The sequence below is a fragment of the Euprymna scolopes genome, chromosome 16 (genome assembly GCF_053919585.1).
Source record: "Euprymna scolopes isolate OS-2025 chromosome 16, ASM5391958v1, whole genome shotgun sequence".
Taxonomy (NCBI): domain Eukaryota; kingdom Metazoa; phylum Mollusca; class Cephalopoda; order Sepiida; family Sepiolidae; genus Euprymna; species Euprymna scolopes.
The window spans coordinates 138,222,255-138,245,307 of NC_136497.1; the positions used below are offsets into that span (position 1 = coordinate 138,222,255).

Below are 23,053 nucleotides of genomic sequence, written 5' to 3' on the forward strand. Positions count from 1 at the left end.
TAGGCATGATCTACATGCACTGGGTTCTCACTGGATAGTCAGTCAACAAGGAATACTATGTTGAGGTTTTAAGGGAGTTCAGGAAGAGATTCTGTCAGAAGATGCCAGCACTTTTCAATTCGGGTCAGTGGCATTTCCACCAAGACAATGCACCAGTCCACAACTCTATCCTTGTCAAAAACTATTTGACCAAGGTGGGCATCAAAGCAATTCCTCACCCTCCCTATAGTCCAGACCTCGTTCCCTGTGACTTTTGGTTATTTTCTAAGCTTAAGGAAAACCTTAGAGGCTGTTATTGAGACAATTGAGGAGATGAAAGACGCTGTGACACAAGGGTCATTAACATGCTCACACAAGAGGACTTCCATGTGGCTTTCCAGAAGCTGTTGGAATGTTACAACAAGTGCATTGCAGCTGGAGGAGATTACTTCGAAAGTAACTAGAGTTTCATGTATGTACTATTAATAAAAGTGCACATACAAAAAACGTTTGGAAATTTATTGAAGACATCTCGTATATCGTAATGCCTGCAGATTAATTGCTTAAAAATTATTTTTTTATAAAAATAAAACTATTTGATCATTTTATGTGATTTTTGGAATATGATGTTTTCATTTCGCCATGGATACGTACATCATGCTAATTTTTCTTTATTTTTTGTTTCTTAATATAAGTGGAATTCTGGATAAGAACCGAACATTAGAATTAAGGTGGCATGTCAGAATATGATGTCATGGGTCGGAAGTTGACATGGCAAAGAAATGAGATAAATTCTAACATAAGCTAATATATAAAAGGCTATATGTCTGTTTGTCTGTCTCCATATTTTCAAACTCTATCTCCTCTGAAACTAAAAGTCGCAGAGCGGCGCTAGGGGCCTTAAATGATTGGATTTTTTTATGGACCGTTCTTTTATGGGTCTTTGTCCCGTTAAAATAGTTTTTCAGGGGTCAAAAAAGGTCAAAATTGAAAAAAATCGTTAATCTTTTTGTGCATTCATCTTAGTTTGTTTTTAATTTTTAATCGGTTCATATGCGTCTCACGTTGGTACAGTGGTAACGTCACCAGCTTTGGATGCTAATTTTGCTTTCGGTTTCAATTCTAGCTAACAGCACCTAAATTCATTTTTTTTTTTACTTTTGAAATCACGACTCTATAATAATTAGGGCTAGGACAACAGCATATTCTTTTCATTGTTTTGACTCTCGAGTGTGTATCTGTTGATATCTTGTATGTTTTTATATAAAGTGATGTGGTTCTTGGTTGATTAACTCTGTCGGATATATACTCGAGAGTCAAAACAATGGAAAGAATATGCTGTTGTCATAGCCCTAATAATAATATATATGAAATCTGGAAAAATTAAAATATCATATTTAAGCGTATTTTACGACCAGGCAACCCCCCCCCTCTCCATCCTCATAGTTATAATATAGATGGAACTGTGTCCTGTGGTCATATCACATTATAATACGAGATATCTCGGGAATGTCCAGATGAAAAATTGTTTTGAAGTGTCTTCATAATGTAAACATCAACAACAACACCAAATATGTAGATAACAAGAGTTTACTGAAAGTCGGTGATTATTTAGTATTACACTTGATTTAAAAAATAAAAAATACAGAAAAAATTTTTATGATGTGCATATTCGTCATGGAACAAACATGTCATATTCCAAAAAGTATGTAAATTGATCAAATGTTTTTTATTTCCATTTTTAACAATTAAAAAGTTTTATTTGGAATACAAACGAAATCATTGTAGTTGAATTGAATTGTCCACTTTGAATTTTGTAAAAAAAAGTAAAACAACATAACCACTCCTGGACTCCTCCTTGCTTCCTCATAAAATTTGGTTTTCTTAATTAAAAAACAAACTACTTAATCAATTTACGTGATTTTTCGAATATATCTTCGTTCCGTGACGAGTAAGAACATCATAAAGATTTTTTTTTTTTAATCGAGTGTAATTTTACATAAGCACCTTTTATAATTCAACAGTGTTAATTGTTTTTTATCTTCAGAGTTTTGTTTTTCTTGAATAAAATACTTTATATGTGAAATATTTTAGATGTTTATTTTATTTTAGGAATACTTGATTGAATCAGGATTCAAAATCCGGTTTCAGCTAATGTACTTCCTAACTTCTGGCATGGCTGCTACTGGAAGCGGTGACAAGGCAAATCGATTCCTTTGCTTTTTTTTTTTTTTTGATAATCATTGAAAAGTTGGTTTTTTTTTGTTTTTTTGGTTTTTTTTTCAATCTTATGAATTTTATTATTTCTTTTTATTAAGAATTATTGGAATTAGTTTTATTTTTTTAAAAGAATTATTGAAAACACTTTTTAAAATCTTTTAAAACTATTTTGGGAATATTATCTATTTATTGGATACATTTTTTTTAATGACGTTTGAAATTTTGTTATTTTGATTTCAATAATTTTATTTTTTGCATTATCATAAACATATATTTATTATATAAATTCAAGTAAAAGACTTATTTTTCAAATTAAAAATAAAAACTTTTTTTTTATTTCATAAACAATATTTCTTATAAAATTTCAAATAAAAACTTATTTTTTATTTTTTTTATTAAAAGTGCAAATAAAGACCAATTGTGTTATTTTTAACCATGTAATTTTGTTAATTTTTATTGTATATTTTTTAATAATATCCTTTTCTTATATTTTATTTCAATAAATCACTTCACAATAGAAATACAGAAAAACAATAAAAGTGAAGAAACTGATTTGCTGTATCACCGCTTCCGGTAGCAGCCATGCTGAAGTTAGGAAGTATCTTAGCTGACTATAACTCAAAATACTTTTCATTTAATGCAAGTTTTTTTATTTATTTATTTTTTTTTTTTTTTAGATTTTTTAAAGAATATTTTAGATGCTTTTTTTATTTTTATATATTTTTTTTATTTTTATATATTTTTTTTATTTTTATATATTTTTTTATTTTTATATATTTTTTATTTTTATATATTTTTTATTTTTATATATTTTTATTTTTATATATTTTTTATTTTTATATTTTTTTATTTTATATATTTTTTTATTTTTATATATTTTTTTATTTTTATATATTTTTTATTTTTATATATTTTTTATTTTTATATATTTTTTATTTTTATATATTTTTTATTTTTATATATTTTTTTATTTTTATATATTTTTTTATTTTTATATATTTTATTTATTTTTATATACTTTTTTATTTTTATATATTTTTTTTATTTTATATATTTTTTTATTTTATATATTTTATTTTATATATTTTTTTATTTTATATATTTTTTTATTTTTATATATTTTTTTATTTTTTATTTTTATATATTTTTATATATTTTTTATTTTTATATATTTTTTTATTTTTATATATTTTTTTATTTTTATATATTTTTTTATTTTTTATTTTTATATATTTTTTATTTTATATTTTTTTTTATTTTATATATTTTTTTTATTTTATATATTTTTTTATTTTTATAGTTTTTTTTATTTTTATATATTTTTTATTTTTATATATTTTTTTATTTTTATATATTTTTTATTTTTATATATTTTTTATTTTTATATATTTTTTTATTTTTATATATTTTTTTTATTTTTACAAATACTCTGTTGAATGGGAATTTTTTTTTTTTTTTGTAAACTTTAAAAAAATTTTTTCATTGTATATATCCATTCTGAAAAACAAAAACATTTCAAAGTAAAGATTAAAAAAATATGGTTTCATTACAAGATATTTAATAAAGGAAGGCATTTCAAAATAAAGACTAAAAAAATATGGTTTCATTACAAGATATTTAATAAAGGAAGGCATTTCAAAATAAAGACTAAAAAGTATTTTTTTGATCCTAATATATTTTATTGGTACTTGTAGAGTTTAATCAAAACATTAAAAAATGAAAATATTGAAAAAAAAGTTATATTGTACGTATCTGTTTTGAACTGAAGATCTCCGGAAAAAAATTTCACTTAATTTGATTGAGTAGTTTTTTTTTTCTTTTTTGTTTTTTTTTTTTTTTACAGAGGAAAAACACGTTTTTGTGACAGCACGTTGAAGGTAGACATCTTGGATTTTTTTAAATTTTTGTTTGGAGTTTAGAAACGCCACGGGGAGATAACTCTGGTTAAAGCGCCGACACTCCCTTCCCATCTTTAATTCTAGCTTTTCTTCCTAAAATAAAACCTTTTGCTCGGTATCATAACTAATTGTATTTTCGCTGTAAAACAAAAACTACTTGATGACATTAAGTGAAATTGTTTTCTTTTTTTTTTTTTTGAAAACTTCGTTCCATAACGAATACATGCAATTTAAACTTTTTTCGATATTTTCATTTTTTAATGTCTTGATTAAACTGTATAAGTACCATTTTATTAAAAATAAAACCGTTCCAAAAAGATGCATTTCAAAGTAAATATTAGTTTTTTTTATTTAAAGTTTTAAAATTAAAATGAACTTATGCAAGCATTAATCAGAAGGTATTTTTCCTTGATCTACCGGCATTAATTTTACTAAACAGAAGATGCTAAAATGACGTAAGTCTTTTCAATTAAACTCTCATTTCAGCAATTTTGTGAAAACTAAAATTAATACAAAAATCTGATAAATAGACAGAAAAACACATGCTGTACATAAGATGTAGCCATATATAAAAAAAAAAATTTTTAATGTTAAATTGGAATTTTTTTACATAAAGCTAGAGTAAGCAGAAAAGTGGAAAATTCCATTAAAAGTTAGAGCTACATACCAGAATTAAGTGACAGGAATGAAGGAAGAAACTTTTCTCGCTATTCTCCTCACATGGGGAGCTGGTGATGAGAAACTTATGTAATATGCAACCTTACAGTTGATTGTCTCGTGCTATCAGATCAGGCTGTCTGAAGATATTGGTTTTCTGACTTGAGTGTACCAAACATTGATGTTATTGTTTTAATTTCTTTACCTTTGCAAAATTCAACCATGTTTTGCAAAGTCAAAAACAACAATTTTTCTCTATAAAACAACCAAACCAAACACCATGAATAAATATTTGAAAAATCATAACACTTATTCCAAAATAACTGGATTCAGCATTGAATGACCCAAAAACTGTTGATATGCCGTAAAACAAACAAACCAAATGCCATGAATAAATGTTTAAATATATAAAGAGTTAAATGCATAAAACTTTTGGGACTAGTGTACTTATTGATCTGTGCTGAAATAATACTGTTATTTAGAAAGCCATTCTTAACATGGAGTGTGTGTTTTGTAACTATTCTGTACTTTAACTTTACAATTTAATAAAACCGGATATCATAACACTTCAACTAAACTTGAAAATATTACTTAGAAAATAATGTGGATCAGTACATTAGCACAAAACTTTTTTTCCAAAATTACCGGATTAAATAATTCGACAAACTTGATATGCTGTAAAGCAAAACAACGAAACCAACGTATTTGGTGATCAAGGTCATTTTAAACAATTCCTCCATCTCTTCAGATCTTGGATATGACCTTAAACTATATCCAGTGGTGAGGCCCCAGCTTGCGGGCTTTGGGGAGTGTTGAGCCACCCTCTAATTGCCATTGCTCCCAGGTCCACTCTGACCCGGAGTGGTAGTACCTGTTAGGGTCCCAACTATGGGTTAAATAGAAACCGACTTGGAAAAAACAAATATGTTCGAGTCAAGATCAAAGTGTAGTATCTGTTCTTCAGATCTACACTTCAATTTCTTGTTCTCTGTCAGTGGAGGAGAAATCCTTCACGACTGAGACAATTTTTATTTTTGTTCCTTTTCTCCACATTAAAAATCGACCCTGGTGTCCCGTGGGGAGGCATTGTAAATAGGAACTATGGGTTAAATAGAAACCGACTTGAAAAGAACAAATATATTTATATTAAAAAAATTTTTCTTTATAATCTTTGGATCCGGCATTAAATAACCTGAAAAGGGTTGATATGTCATAAAACAAAAACAACCAACCAATCCATTTCTTCAACAGGAAAAGATAACTCCAGTCAATATTAAGTGCAGAAATCTATATTTTTTTACATTTTATTTTTTTATGTTTACTTTTTTTTATGTAATTTTTGACAAAATAATGTTTTTTGCAATAAAATAACAAATTTCACTTGTAATCCTTTCAGAGTGGACAGTGGTTACAGGTCGGCAATGAGTGTCCAGTCTTCTCTTGTGATGCATCCGATAAATGCTTATGGCAACCAAGAACAGAAGGACAGATTCTTGCCAAAATTAGGTGAGTGGTGGAGGAAGAACGTTTTTGCTTTTGTAAACAAAGTTATTTTTACTGAAATAATTTTTCTCCTTTCAATTTAGTGGAAGTCTTATCAAGTCTTGCCAGTGCATATTAAGAAACAATCTCTTCTGATTAACTTGCGTAAATTCCAGTTTAATTTTAAAACTCTACATAAAAAAAAAAACTAGTCTTTACTTTGAGATGCTTTTGATAGGCGGACCCTCGAGAGACTCATCGTCAGGCGTGAAAGCCCATGTGATCGACCAGTGAATTATCCAGAGTCATCAAAGTGTAGCGTGCCTCCCTATGAGCCCCACCACTGGAATGCTTTTTTCCAGAATAGTTTTAATTATAACTAGCAGGTCGCCCAGCATTGCCCGGTCATAAGATATGCTTAAATATAGTATTTTAATTCATACAGATTACATATTTATTCTTATTGAGACAATTTTCTATAGATTATTATATTGAACCTTATATATGGTGTTTGATCTAAACTATATATAAATGACTTGGGTGCCATTAGCTAGAATCGAAACCAAAACATACAACTCGCCACCTTCATTCTTTAGCCTCTGAGCCACACGCATCCTACGTATTGAGCACTTTTGAAGTAAATACTTAAAGTTTACGCATAAATTTATACTTTCGTATATTAATTTTATGTGAGTAAATGAAGTAGTTATATATATATATATATATATATAAAAATCCACCTGTCATCTCTTTTAAAAGATGGAATCACCTGATATTTGAAGACAAGCAAGTCCGGACAGTCCACAGAGTTTTATGCTTATGTAGATAAAATGTTATTATCAAAAGATATTTTTTATTTTTTAGTCTTTATTTTGAATTTTTTTTTTTTTTTTTTTTTTTCAATGTGATCTATAAATATAAAAGTGAAAATGTTTGTGTGTGTGCGTTTTCGTGTATGACCAAGAAAGGCTTTTTTCCGAGAACCGGTCGGTCGCCTTACAACTTCTTAAAACTTTTTATATCGCGTCTAAATAATAATATCTACGAGTTAACAACCGGGGTCGCCTGTCTATTTAATTTGCCCGACTTTGAAAAGATAAATATTCAACAATTTTCCATCGCCGCATGTGCATTAAGCTTTTTCGTATAAAAAAAAGAAGCGAACAGACTCGCGGTAAATAAAACACTGTCCCGCACTCAAAGTTGACGTCATTAACTAATCAAAAACAGGCACCTGCCAAGTCGCACATTTTTTTTCACACTTTATTATTTTCCAACTGCGCATCAAGTCATCGTTTTTTTGTTTTTTTTAAACAACCAACGATTTTTCTTTTCATTTACCCAAAAACACAGACACCTACAAACCCCCGGGCAACGCCGGGTACTCCCCGTTAGTCTATATATATAAAAGCGAAACTGTGTGTATGAATGTATGTTCGCTTTTTGTGTATGTCCGCAAAATAATTTTTTTCGGCGGCTTCTCAAGGCTGTCGCTCATTTTTAAAACTTTTAATATCACGTCGAAATCATAATATATACGAGTTACCCACGGGGGTTGCCCGTCTATTTAATTTGCCTGACTTTGAAACATTAAATATTCAATATTTTGGGATCTTCGCATATTGCTTTCATTTTTTGGTATAAAAAAAAGCGAAACTCGATTTAATCACTGGCCCACAGCCAGTAGTCTCTAGAAAGCGATGTAACGTTTGCTCAATGTCGGTTTACCGTTGTCATATCAGACGGTTGCTTTCATTTCGAGACGAGACACTCCTCTAATAAACAGGGAAGCTGGTTTTCCCCAAAGTTAGGTAAAAACAAACAAACCGGGTTATTGACCTCATTAAAAACTGTCCCGCAGAAAATGTTAACTGCTGAATAGCTATTGCTTACGTCGTCGTAACGCTCGCACAAAATGTTAACTTCCACTTCATGTCATAGAGTGTGGGCATCTGTCAATTCTCTTCTTACTTAAATAAATTCAAATATCTTTCAGTAACTCATTCTGGCTGGTCGAGCGGTTAACGTTTCATGTTTTCTTTTTTTCACATTTTATTTTCCAACTTCGCCTCAGGGCTTCGGGTTCGATCCTACCAATTTGGCAAAACTTTTTTTTTACCACCCCTCCTCGGGTTTCTTTTTGATTTAAGAGCACACACACCTCGTAACACCCGGGCAACGCCGGGTACCCCCGCTACTTTTATATAAAAAGTATTTTAAAATTTTACATTTCTTTTGAAATTGTTTAGTTTTAAAATTAAACTGGAATTTACATAAATATAATTCAAAACAGACTTTTCCTTGGCATACACCGGCAAGACTTGCGACAAGCAAAAAGAAGTTGAAAGAATAAGTTTATTTAACTTAACCATCTAACCTTTTTATATTTCAATTTAAAAATTAAACTGGAATGATGTAAGTATTAGTCAAAAGGGACTTTTCCTTGCTCAGCATACATTAGCCAATAACTTCTGTTAAATGGAAAGGTGAAAGGATACTGTTTTAGTAAATCCAGTCTGTTTTAAGATCTTTCAAGTGAATTGACTGTGTGGTAGCCTTGCAGGTCAGTATAATTTACAAAAGTATGTCACAGAAGTACACGTCATGATAATTTACAAAAATATTTTACAGAAGTACACATCATGATTCTGGAGCCATAACTGCCACGAATCGTTAATATTTAATTTACAAACTTTGAAACAAGTTAAAAGCTTCAAATGGAAAGGAATCACCATTCTTTAAACCGAAGTGAAATTCTAGATGCATAGATAGCATTAGAAACCTGAATTTTTTTCAGCAAGTTAATACGTTGTTGGTGATAAACCTAGAGGATCCGTGCAGTTCATTGCAAATACCACTATCTGTCACAAAGAACTCTTCTCTCTGTAACTACATCATTATCTGCAATGTAGCAGAAATCAGTCACCTGATCTTTGTCACATAGCATCATTGTTTATGAAAATTAAATCCATAACTTTGTCATGTATTAACATCATTGTTTATGAAAACTAAATCCCTAACTTTTTAATGTATTAACATCATTGTTTATGAAAACTAAATCCCTAACTTTGTAATGTATTAACATCATTGTTTATGAAAACTAAATCCCTAACTTTGTCATGTATTAACATCATTGTTTATGAAAACTAAATCCATAACTTTGTCATGTATTAACATCATTGTTTATGAAAACTAAATCCCTAACTTTGTCATGTATTAACATTATTATTTATGAAAACTAAATCCCTAACTTTGTCATGTATTAACATTATTATTTATGAAAATTAAATCCCTAACTTTGTCATGTATTAACATTATTATTTATGAAAATTAAATCCATAACTTTGTCATGTATTAACATTATTATTTATGAAAATTAAATCCATAACTTTGTCATGTATTAACATCATTGTTTATGAAAACTAAATCCCTAACTTTGTCATGTATTAACATTATTATTTATGAAAACTAAATCCCTAACTTTGTCATGTATTAACATTATTATTTATGAAAATTAAATCCATAACTTTGTCATGTATTAACATCATTGTTTATGAAAACTAAATCCCTAACTTTGTCATGTATTAACATCATTGTTTATGAAAACTAAATCCATAACTTTGTCATGTATTAACATCATTGTTTATGAAAACTAAATCCCTAACTTTGTCATGTATTAACATCATTGTTTATGAAAATTAAATCCATAACTTTGTCATGTATTAACATCATTGTTTATGAAAACTAAATCCCTAACTTTTTAATGTATTAACATCATTATTTATGAAAACTAAATCCCTAACTTTGTAATGTATTAACATCATTGTTTATGAAAATTAAATCCATAACTTTGTCATGTATTAACATCATTGTTTATGAAAACTAAATCCCTAACTTTTTAATGTATTAACATCATTGTTTATGAAAACTAAATCCCTAACTTTTTAATGTATTAACATCATTGTTTATGAAAACTAAATCCCTAACTTTTTAATGTATTAACATCATTGTTTATGAAAACTAAATCCATAACTTTGTCATGTATTAACATCATTATTTATGAAAACTAAATCCCTAACTTTGTCATGTATTAACATTATTATTTATGAAAACTAAATCCCTAACTTTGTCATGTATTAACATCATTATTTATGAAAACTAAATCCCTAACTTTGTAATGTATTAACATCATTGTTTATGAAAACTAAATCCATAACTTTGTCATGTATTAACATCATTATTTATGAAAACTAAATCCCTAACTTTGTCATGTATTAACATCATTGTTTATGAAAACTAAATCCCTAACTTTTTAATGTATTAACATCATTGTTTATGAAAACTAAATCCATAACTTTGTCATGTATTAACATTATTATTTATGAAAACTAAATCCATAACTTTGTCATGTATTAACATCATTATTTATGAAAACTAAATCCCTAACTTTGTCATGTATTAACATCATTGTTTATGAAAACTAAATCCCTAACTTTTTAATGTATTAACATCATTATTTATGAAAATTAAATCCCTAACTTTGTCATGTATTAACATTATTATTTATGAAAACTAAATCCCTAACTTTGTCATGTATTAACATTATTATTTATGAAAACTAAATCCCTAACTTTGTCATGTATTAACATTATTATTTATGAAAACTAAATCCCTAACTTTGTCATGTATTAACATCATTATTTATGAAAACTAAATCCCTAACTTTGTAATGTATTAACATAATTGTTTATGAAAACTAAATCCCTAACTTTTTAATGTATTAACATCATTGTTTATGAAAACTAAATCCATAACTTTGTCATGTATTAACATTATTATTTATGAAAACTAAATCCCTAACTTTTTAATGTATTAACATCATTGTTTATGAAAACTAAATCCCTAACTTTGTCATGTATTAACATCATTATTTATGAAAACTAAATCCCTAACTTTTTAATGTATTAACATCATTGTTTATGAAAACTAAATCCCTAACTTTTTAATGTATTAACATCATTGTTTATGAAAACTAAATCCATAACTTTGTCATGTATTAACATTATTATTTATGAAAACTAAATCCCTAACTTTGTCATGTATTAACATCATTGTTTATGAAAACTAAATCCCTAACTTTTTAATGTATTAACATCATTGTTTATGAAAACTAAATCCATAACTTTTTAATGTATTAACATCATTGTTTATGAAAACTAAATCCCTAACTTTTTAATGTATTAACATCATTGTTTATGAAAACTAAATCCATAACTTTTTAATGTATTAACATCATTGTTTATGAAAACTAAATCCCTAACTTTTTAATGTATTAACATCATTGTTTATGAAAACTAAATCCATGACTTTGTCATGTATTAACATTATTATTTATGAAAACTAAATCCATAACTTTTTAATGTATTAACATTATTATTTATGAAAACTAAATCCCTAACTTTGTCATGTATTAACATCATTGTTTATGAAAACTAAATCCCTAACTTTTTAATGTATTAACATCATTGTTTATGAAAACTAAATCCCTAACTTTTTAATGTATTAACATCATTGTTTATGAAAACTAAATCCATAACTTTTTAATGTATTAACATCATTGTTTATGAAAACTAAATCCCTAACTTTTTAATGTATTAACATTATTATTTATGAAAACATAATCCATAACTTTGTAATGTATTAACATTATTATTTATGAAAACTAAATCCCTAACTTTGTCATGTATTAACATCATTGTTTATGAAAACTAAATCCCTAACTTTTTAATGTATTAACATCATTGTTTATGAAAACTAAATCCATAACTTTTTAATGTATTAACATCATTGTTTATGAAAATTAAATCCCTAACTTTGTCATGTATTAACATCATTATTTATGAAAACTAAATCCATAACTTTGTCATGTATTAACATCATTATTTATGAAAACTAAATCCCTAACTTTGTCATGTATTAACATCATTATTTATGAAAACTAAATCCATAACTTTGTCATGTATTAACATCATTGTTTATGAAAATTAAATCCCTAACTTTTTCATGTATTAACATCATTGTTTATGAAAACTAAATCCCTAACTTTGTCATGTATTAACATCATTGTTTATGAAAACTAAATCCATAACTTTGTCATGTATTAACATCATTATTTATGAAAACTAAATCCCTAACTTTGTCATGTATTAACATCATTGTTTATGAAAATTAAATCCCTAACTTTGTCATGTATTAACATTATTGTTTATGAAAACTAAATCCCTAACTTTGTCATGTATTAACATTATTATTTATGAAAACTAAATCCCTAACTTTGTCATGTATTAACATCATTGTTTATGAAAACTAAATCCATAACTTTGTCATGTATTAACATCATTATTTATGAAAACTAAATCCCTAACTTTGTCATGTATTAACATCATTGTTTATGAAAATTAAATCCCTAACTTTGTCATGTATTAACATTATTGTTTATGAAAACTAAATCCCTAACTTTGTCATGTATTAACATTATTATTTATGAAAACTAAATCCCTAACTTTGTCATGTATTAACATCATTGTTTATGAAAACTAAATCCATAACTTTGTCATGTATTAACATCATTATTTATGAAAACTAAATCCCTAACTTTGTCATGTATTAACATTATTATTTATGAAAACTAAATCCCTAACTTTGTCATGTATTAACATCATTGTTTATGAAAATTAAATCCCTAACTTTGTCATGTATTAACATTATTGTTTATGAAAACTAAATCCCTAACTTTGTCATGTATTAACATTATTGTTTATGAAAACTAAATCCCTAACTTTGTCATGTATTAACATTATTGTTTATGAAAACTAAATCCCTAACTTTGTCATGTATTAACATTATTGTTTATGAAAACTAAATCCATAACTTTGTCATGTATTAACATCTTTATTTATGAAAACTAAATCCCTAACTTTGTCATGTATTAACATCATTGTTTATGAAAATTAAATCCATAACTTTGTCATGTATTAACATTATTATTTATGAAAACTAAATCCCTAACTTTGTCATGTATTAACATTATTGTTTATGAAAACTAAATCCCTAACTTTGTAATGTATTAACATCATTATTTATGAAAACTAAATCCCTAACTTTTTAATGTATTAACATCATTGTTTATGAAAATCAAATCCCTAACTTTGTCATGTATTAACATTATTGTTTATGAAAACTAAATCCCTAACTTTGTCATGTATTAACATCATTGTTTATGAAAATTAAATCCCTAACTTTGTCATGTATTAACATTATTGTTTATGAAAACTAAATCCCTAACTTTGTCATGTATTAACATCATTGTTTATGAAAACTAAATCCCTAACTTTTTAATGTATTAACATCATTGTTTATGAAAACTAAATCCCTAACTTTGTCATGTATTAACATCATTGTTTATGAAAACTAAATCCCTAACTTTTTAATGTATTAACATCATTGTTTATGAAAACTAAATCCCTAACTTTGTCATGTATTAACATCATTGTTTATGAAAACTAAATCCCTAACTTTGTAATGTATTAACATTATTATTTATGATAACTAAATCCCTAACTTTTTAATGTATTAACATTATTATTTATGAAAACTAAATCCCTAACTTTGTCATGTATTAACATTATTATTTATGAAAACTAAATCCCTAACTTTGTCATGTATTAACATTATTATTTATGAAAACTAAATCCTTAACTTTGTCATATATTAACATCATTGTTTATGAAAACTAAATCCCTAACTTTGTCATGTATTAACATTATTGTTTATGAAAATTAAATCCCTAACTTTGTCATGTATTAACATTATTATTTATGAAAACTAAATCCCTAACTTTGTCATGTATTAACATTATTATTTATGAAAACTAAATCCCTAACTTTGTCATTTATTAACATTATTATTTATGAAAACTAAATCCCTAACTTTGTCATTTATTAACATTATTATTTATGAAAACTAAATCCCTAACTTTGTCATGTATTAACATTATTATTTATGAAAACTAAATCCCTAACTTTGTCATGTATTAACATTATTATTTATGAAAACTAAATCCCTAACTTTGTCATGTATTAACATTATTATTTATGAAAACTAAATCCCTAACTTTGTCATTTATTAACATTATTATTTATGAAAACTAAATCCCTAACTTTGTCATTTATTAACATTATTATTTATGAAAACTAAATCCCTAACTTTGTCATGTATTAACATTATTATTTATGAAAACTAAATCCTTAACTTTGTCCTGTATTAACATTATTATTTATGAAAACTAAATCCCTAACTTTGTCATTTATTAACATTATTATTTATGAAAACTAAATCCCTAACTTTGTCATGTATTAACATTATTATTTATGAAAACTAAATCCCTAACTTTGTCATTTATTAACATTATTATTTATGAAAACTAAATCCCTAACTTTGTCATGTATTAACATTATTATTTATGAAAACTAAATCCCTAACTTTGTCATTTATTAACATTATTATTTATGAAAACTAAATCCTTAACTTTGTCATGTATTAACATTATTATTTATGAAAACTAAATCCCTAACTTTGTCATGTATTAACATTATTATTTATGAAAACTAAATCCCTAACTTTGTCATGTATTAACATTATTATTTATGAAAACTAAATCCCTAACTTTGTCATGTATTAACATTATTATTTATGAAAACTAAATCCCTAACTTTGTCATTTATTAACATTATTATTTATGAAAACTAAATCCTTAACTTTGTCATGTATTAACATTATTATTTATGAAAACTAAATCCCTAACTTTGTCATTTATTAACATTATTATTTATGAAAACTAAATCCCTAACTTTGTCATGTATTAACATTATTATTTATGAAAACTAAATCCCTAACTTTGTCATTTATTAACATTATTATTTATGAAAACTAAATCCCTAACTTTGTCATTTATTAACATTATTATTTATGAAAACTAAATCCCTAACTTTGTCATGTATTAACATTATTATTTATGAAAACTAAATCCTTAACTTTGTCCTGTATTAACATTATTATTTATGAAAACTAAATCCCTAACTTTGTCATTTATTAACATTATTATTTATGAAAACTAAATCCCTAACTTTGTCATGTATTAACATTATTATTTATGAAAACTAAATCCCTAACTTTGTCATGTATTAACATTATTATTTATGAAAACTAAATCCCTAACTTTGTCATGTATTAACATTATTATTTATGAAAACTAAATCCCTAACTTTGTCATGTAGTAACATTATTATTTATGAAAACTAAATCCCTAACTTTGTCATTTATTAACATTATTATTTATGAAAACTAAATCCCTAACTTTGTCATTTATTAACATTATTATTTATGAAAATTAAATCCCTAACTTTGTCATGTATTAACATTATTATTTATGAAAACTAAATCCCTAACTTTGTCATTTATTAACATTATTATTTATGAAAACTAAATCCCTAACTTTGTCATGTATTAACATTATTATTTATGAAAACTAAATCCCTAACTTTGTCATTTATTAACATTATTATTTATGAAAACTAAATCCCTAACTTTGTCATGTATTAACATTATTATTTATGAAAACTAAATCCCTAACTTTGTCATTTATTAACATTATTATTTATGAAAACTAAATCCCTAACTTTGTCATGTATTAACATTATTATTTATGAAAACTAAATCCCTAACTTTGTCATGTATTAACATTATTATTTATGAAAACTAAATCCCTAACTTTGTCATTTATTAACATTATTATTTATGAAAACTAAATCCCTAACTTTGTCATTTATTAACATTATTATTTATGAAAATTAAATCCCTAACTTTGTCATGTATTAACATTATTATTTATGAAAACTAAATCCCTAACTTTGTCATGTATTAACATTATTATTTATGAAAACTAAATCCTTAACTTTGTCATGTATTAACATTATTATTTATGAAAACTAAATCCCTAACTTTGTCATGTATTAACATTATTATTTATGAAAACTAAATCCCTAACTTTGTCATGTATTAACATTATTATTTATGAAAACTAAATCCCTAACTTTGTCATGTATTAACATTATTATTTATGAAAACTAAATCCCTAACTTTGTCATTTATTAACATTATTATTTATGAAAACTAAATCCCTAACTTTGTCATGTATTAACATTATTATTTATGAAAACTAAATCCCTAACTTTGTCATGTATTAACATTATTATTTATGAAAACTAAATCCCTAACTTTGTCATGTATTAACATTATTGTTTATGAAAACTAAATCCCTAACTTTGTCATGTATTAACATTATTGTTTATGAAAACTAAATCCCTAACTTTGTCATTTATTAACATTATTATTTATGAAAACTAAATCCCTAACTTTGTCATGTATTAACATTATTATTTATGAAAACTAAATCCCTAACTTTGTCATGTATTAACATTATTATTTATGAAAATTAAATCCCTCACTTTGTCATGTATTAACATTATTATTTATGAAAACTAAATCCCTAACTTTGTCATGTATTAACATTATTATTTATGAAAATTAAATCCTTAACTTTGTCATGTATTAACATTATTGTTTATGAAAACTAAATCCCTAACTTTGTCATGTATTAACATTATTATTTATGAAAATTAAATCCCTAACTTTGTCATGTATTAACATTATTATTTATGAAAACTAAATCCCTAACTTTGTCATTTATTAACATTATTATTTATGAAAACTAAATCCCTAACTTTGTCATGTATTAACATTATTATTTATGAAAATTAAATCCCTAACTTTGTCATGTATTAACATTATTATTTATGAAAACTAAATCCCTAACTTTGTCATTTATTAACATTATTATTTATGAAAACTAAATCCCTAACTTTGTCATGTATTAACATTATTATTTATGAAAACTAAATCCCTAACTTTGTCATGTATTAACATTATTATTTATGAAAACTAAATCCCTAACTTTGTCATGTATTAACATTATTGTTTATGAAAACTAAATCCCTAACTTTGTCATGTATTAACATTATTGTTTATGAAAACTAAATCCCTAACTTTGTCATTTATTAACATTATTATTTATGAAAACTAAATCCCTAACTTTGTCATGTATTAACATTATTATTTATGAAAACTAAATCCCTAACTTTGTCATGTATTAACATTATTATTTATGAAAACTAAATCCCTAACTTTGTCATGTATTAACATTATTATTTATGAAAACTAAATCCCTAACTTTGTCATTTATTAACATTATTATTTATGAAAACTAAATCCCTAACTTTGTCATGTATTAACATTATTATTTATGAAAACTAAATCCCTAACTTTGTCATTTATTAACATTATTATTTATGAAAACTAAATCCTTAACTTTGTCATGTATTAACATTATTATTTATGAAAACTAAATCCCTAACTTTGTCATGTATTAACATTATTATTTATGAAAACTAAATCCCTAACTTTGTCATGTATTAACATTATTATTTATGAAAACTAAATCCCTAACTTTGTCATGTATTAACATTATTATTTATGAAAACTAAATCCCTAACTTTGTCATTTATTAACATTATTATTTATGAAAACTAAATCCTTAACTTTGTCATGTATTAACATTATTATTTATGAAAACTAAATCCCTAACTTTGTCATTTATTAACATTATTATTTATGAAAACTAAATCCCTAACTTTGTCATGTATTAACATTATTATTTATGAAAACTAAATCCCTAACTTTGTCATTTATTAACATTATTATTTATGAAAACTAAATCCTTAACTTTGTCATGTATTAACATTATTATTTATGAAAACTAAATCCCTAACTTTGTCATGTATTAACATTATTATTTATGAAAACTAAATCCCTAACTTTGTCATGTATTAACATTATTATTTATGAAAACTAAATCCCTAACTTTGTCATGTATTAACATTATTATTTATGAAAACTAAATCCCTAACTTTGTCATTTATTAACATTATTATTTATGAAAACTAAATCCTTAACTTTGTCATGTATTAACATTATTATTTATGAAAACTAAATCCCTAACTTTGTCATTTATTAACATTATTATTTATGAAAACTAAATCCCTAACTTTGTCATGTATTAACATTATTATTTATGAAAACTAAATCCCTAACTTTGTCATTTATTAACATTATTATTTATGAAAACTAAATCCCTAACTTTGTCATTTATTAACATTATTATTTATGAAAACTAAATCCCTAACTTTGTCATGTATTAACATTATTATTTATGAAAACTAAATCCTTAACTTTGTCCTGTATTAACATTATTATTTATGAAAACTAAATCCCTAACTTTGTCATTTATTAACATTATTATTTATGAAAACTAAATCCCTAACTTTGTCATGTATTAACATTATTATTTATGAAAACTAAATCCCTAACTTTGTCATGTATTAACATTATTATTTATGAAAACTAAATCCCTAACTTTGTCATGTATTAACATTATTATTTATGAAAACTAAATCCCTAACTTTGTCATGTATTAACATTATTATTTATGAAAACTAAATCCCTAACTTTGTCATGTAGTAACATTATTATTTATGAAAACTAAATCCCTAACTTTGTCATTTATTAACATTATTATTTATGAAAACTAAATCCCTAACTTTGTCATTTATTAACATTATTATTTATGAAAATTAAATCCCTAACTTTGTCATGTATTAACATTATTATTTATGAAAACTAAATCCCTAACTTTGTCATTTATTAACATTATTATTTATGAAAACTAAATCCCTAACTTTGTCATGTATTAACATTATTATTTATGAAAACTAAATCCCTAACTTTGTCATTTATTAACATTATTATTTATGAAAACTAAATCCCTAACTTTGTCATGTATTAACATTATTATTTATGAAAACTAAATCCCTAACTTTGTCATTTATTAACATTATTATTTATGAAAACTAAATCCCTAACTTTGTCATGTATTAACATTATTATTTATGAAAACTAAATCCCTAACTTTGTCATGTATTAACATTATTATTTATGAAAACTAAATCCCTAACTTTGTCATTTATTAACATTATTATTTATGAAAACTAAATCCCTAACTTTGTCATTTATTAACATTATTATTTATGAAAATTAAATCCCTAACTTTGTCATGTATTAACATTATTATTTATGAAAACTAAATCCCTAACTTTGTCATGTATTAACATTATTATTTATGAAAACTAAATCCTTAACTTTGTCATGTATTAACATTATTATTTATGAAAACTAAATCCCTAACTTTGTCATGTATTAACATTATTATTTATGAAAACTAAATCCCTAACTTTGTCATGTATTAACATTATTATTTATGAAAACTAAATCCCTAACTTTGTCATGTATTAACATTATTATTTATGAAAACTAAATCCCTAACTTTGTCATTTATTAACATTATTATTTATGAAAACTAAATCCCTAACTTTGTCATGTATTAACATTATTATTTATGAAAACTAAATCCCTAACTTTGTCATGTATTAACATTATTATTTATGAAAACTAAATCCCTAACTTTGTCATGTATTAACATTATTGTTTATGAAAACTAAATCCCTAACTTTGTCATGTATTAACATTATTGTTTATGAAAACTAAATCCCTAACTTTGTCATTTATTAACATTATTATTTATGAAAACTAAATCCCTAACTTTGTCATGTATTAACATTATTATTTATGAAAACTAAATCCCTAACTTTGTCATGTATTAACATTATTATTTATGAAAATTAAATCCCTCACTTTGTCATGTATTAACATTATTATTTATGAAAACTAAATCCCTAACTTTGTCATGTATTAACATTATTATTTATGAAAATTAAATCCTTAACTTTGTCATGTATTAACATTATTGTTTATGAAAACTAAATCCCTAACTTTGTCATGTATTAACATTATTATTTATGAAAATTAAATCCCTAACTTTGTCATGTATTAACATTATTATTTATGAAAACTAAATCCCTAACTTTGTCATTTATTAACATTATTATTTATGAAAACTAAATCCCTAACTTTGTCATGTATTAACATTATTATTTATGAAAATTAAATCCCTAACTTTGTCATGTATTAACATTATTATTTATGAAAACTAAATCCCTAACTTTGTCATTTATTAACATTATTATTTATGAAAACTAAATCCCTAACTTTGTCATGTATTAACATTATTATTTATGAAAACTAAATCCCTAACTTTGTCATGTATTAACATTATTATTTATGAAAACTAAATCCCTAACTTTGTCATGTATTAACATTATTGTTTATGAAAACTAAATCCCTAACTTTGTCATGTATTAACATTATTGTTTATGAAAACTAAATCCCTAACTTTGTCATTTATTAACATTATTGTTTATGAAAACTAAATCCCTAACTTTGTCATGTATTAACATTATTATTTATGAAAACTAAATCCCTAACTTTGTCATGTATTAACATTATTATTTATGAAAACTAAATCCCTAACTTTGTCATGTATTAACATTATTATTTATGAAAACTAAATCCCTAACTTTGTCATTTATTAACATTATTATTTATGAAAACTAAATCCCTAACTTTGTCATGTATTAACATTATTATTTATGAAAACTAAATCCCTAACTTTGTCATTTATTAACATTATTATTTATGAAAACTAAATCCTTAACTTTGTCATGTATTAACATTATTATTTATGAAAACTAAATCCCTAACTTTGTCATGTATTAACATTATTATTTATGAAAACTAAATCCCTAACTTTGTCATGTATTAACATTATTATTTATGAAAACTAAATCCCTAACTTTGTCATGTATTAACATTATTATTTATGAAAACTAAATCCCTAACTTTGTCATTTATTAACATTATTATTTATGAAAACTAAATCCTTAACTTTGTCATGTATTAACATTATTATTTATGAAAACTAAATCCCTAACTTTGTCATTTATTAACATTATTATTTATGAAAACTAAATCCCTAACTTTGTCATGTATTAACATTATTATTTATGAAAACTAAATCCCTAACTTTGTCATTTATTAACATTATTATTTATGAAAACTAAATCCCTAACTTTGTCATTTATTAACATTATTATTTATGAAAACTAAATCCCTAACTTTGTCATGTATTAACATTATTATTTATGAAAACTAAATCCTTAACTTTGTCCTGTATTAACATTATTATTTATGAAAACTAAATCCCTAACTTTGTCATTTATTAACATTATTATTTATGAAAACTAAATCCCTAACTTTGTCATGCATTAACATTATTATTTATGAAAACTAAATCCCTAACTTTGTCATGTATTAACATTATTATTTATGAAAACTAAATCCCTAACTTTGTCATGTATTAACATTATTATTTATGAAAACTAAATCCCTAACTTTGTCATGTAGTAACATTATTATTTATGAAAACTAAATCCCTAACTTTGTCATTTATTAACATTATTATTTATGAAAATTAAATCCCTAACTTTGTCATGTATTAACATTATTATTTATGAAAACTAAATCCCTAACTTTGTCATTTATTAACATTATTATTTATGAAAACTAAATCCCTAACTTTGTCATGTATTAACATTATTATTTATGAAAACTAAATCCCTAACTTTGTCATTTATTAACATTATTATTTATGAAAACTAAATCCCTAACTTTGTCATGTATTAACATTATTATTTATGAAAACTAAATCCCTAACTTTGTCATTTATTAACATTATTATTTATGAAAACTAAATCCCTAACTTTGTCATGTATTAACATTATTATTTATGAAAACTAAATCCCTAACTTTGTCATGTATTAACATTATTATTTATGAAAACTAAATCCCTAACTTTGTCATTTATTAACATTATTATTTATGAAAACTAAATCCCTAACTTTGTCATTTATTAACATTATTATTTATGAAAATTAAATCCCTAACTTTGTCATGTATTAACATTATTATTTATGAAAACTAAATCCCTAACTTTGTCATGTATTAACATTATTATTTATGAAAACTAAATCCTTAACTTTGTCATGTATTAACATTATTATTTATGAAAACTAAATCCCTAACTTTGTCATGTATTAACATTATTATTTATGAAAACTAAATCCCTAACTTTGTCATGTATTAACATTATTATTTATGAAAACTAAATCCCTAACTTTGTCATGTATTAACATTATTATTTATGAAAACTAAATCCCTAACTTTGTCATTTATTAACATTATTATTTATGAAAACTAAATCCCTAACTTTGTCATGTATTAACATTATTATTTATGAAAACTAAATCCCTAACTTTGTCATGTATTAACATTATTATTTATGAAAACTAAATCCCTAACTTTGTCATGTATTAACATTATTGTTTATGAAAACTAAATCCCTAACTTTGTCATGTATTAACATTATTGTTTATGAAAACTAAATCCCTAACTTTGTCATTTATTAACATTATTATTTATGAAAACTAAATCCCTAACTTTGTCATGTATTAACATTATTATTTATGAAAACTAAATCCCTAACTTTGTCATGTATTAACATTATTATTTATGCAAATTAAATCCCTCACTTTGTCATGTATTAACATTATTATTTATGAAAACTAAATCCC

The 23,053-nt window shown here is 24.5% G+C and overlaps 1 protein-coding gene across 1 annotated transcript in view; it reads left to right on the forward strand.

The window, feature by feature from the left end:
- LOC145296129 (glutaryl-CoA dehydrogenase, mitochondrial-like) overlaps positions 1-23,053 on the forward strand; it is a 130,446-nt gene that overhangs the window by 16,729 nt on the left and 90,664 nt on the right. Inside the window, exon 5 of the mRNA XM_080142285.1 lies at positions 6,151-6,260. Within this exon, the coding sequence (XP_079998411.1) occupies positions 6,151-6,260 (110 nt within the window). The remainder of the gene's footprint in view (positions 1-6,150; positions 6,261-23,053) is intronic.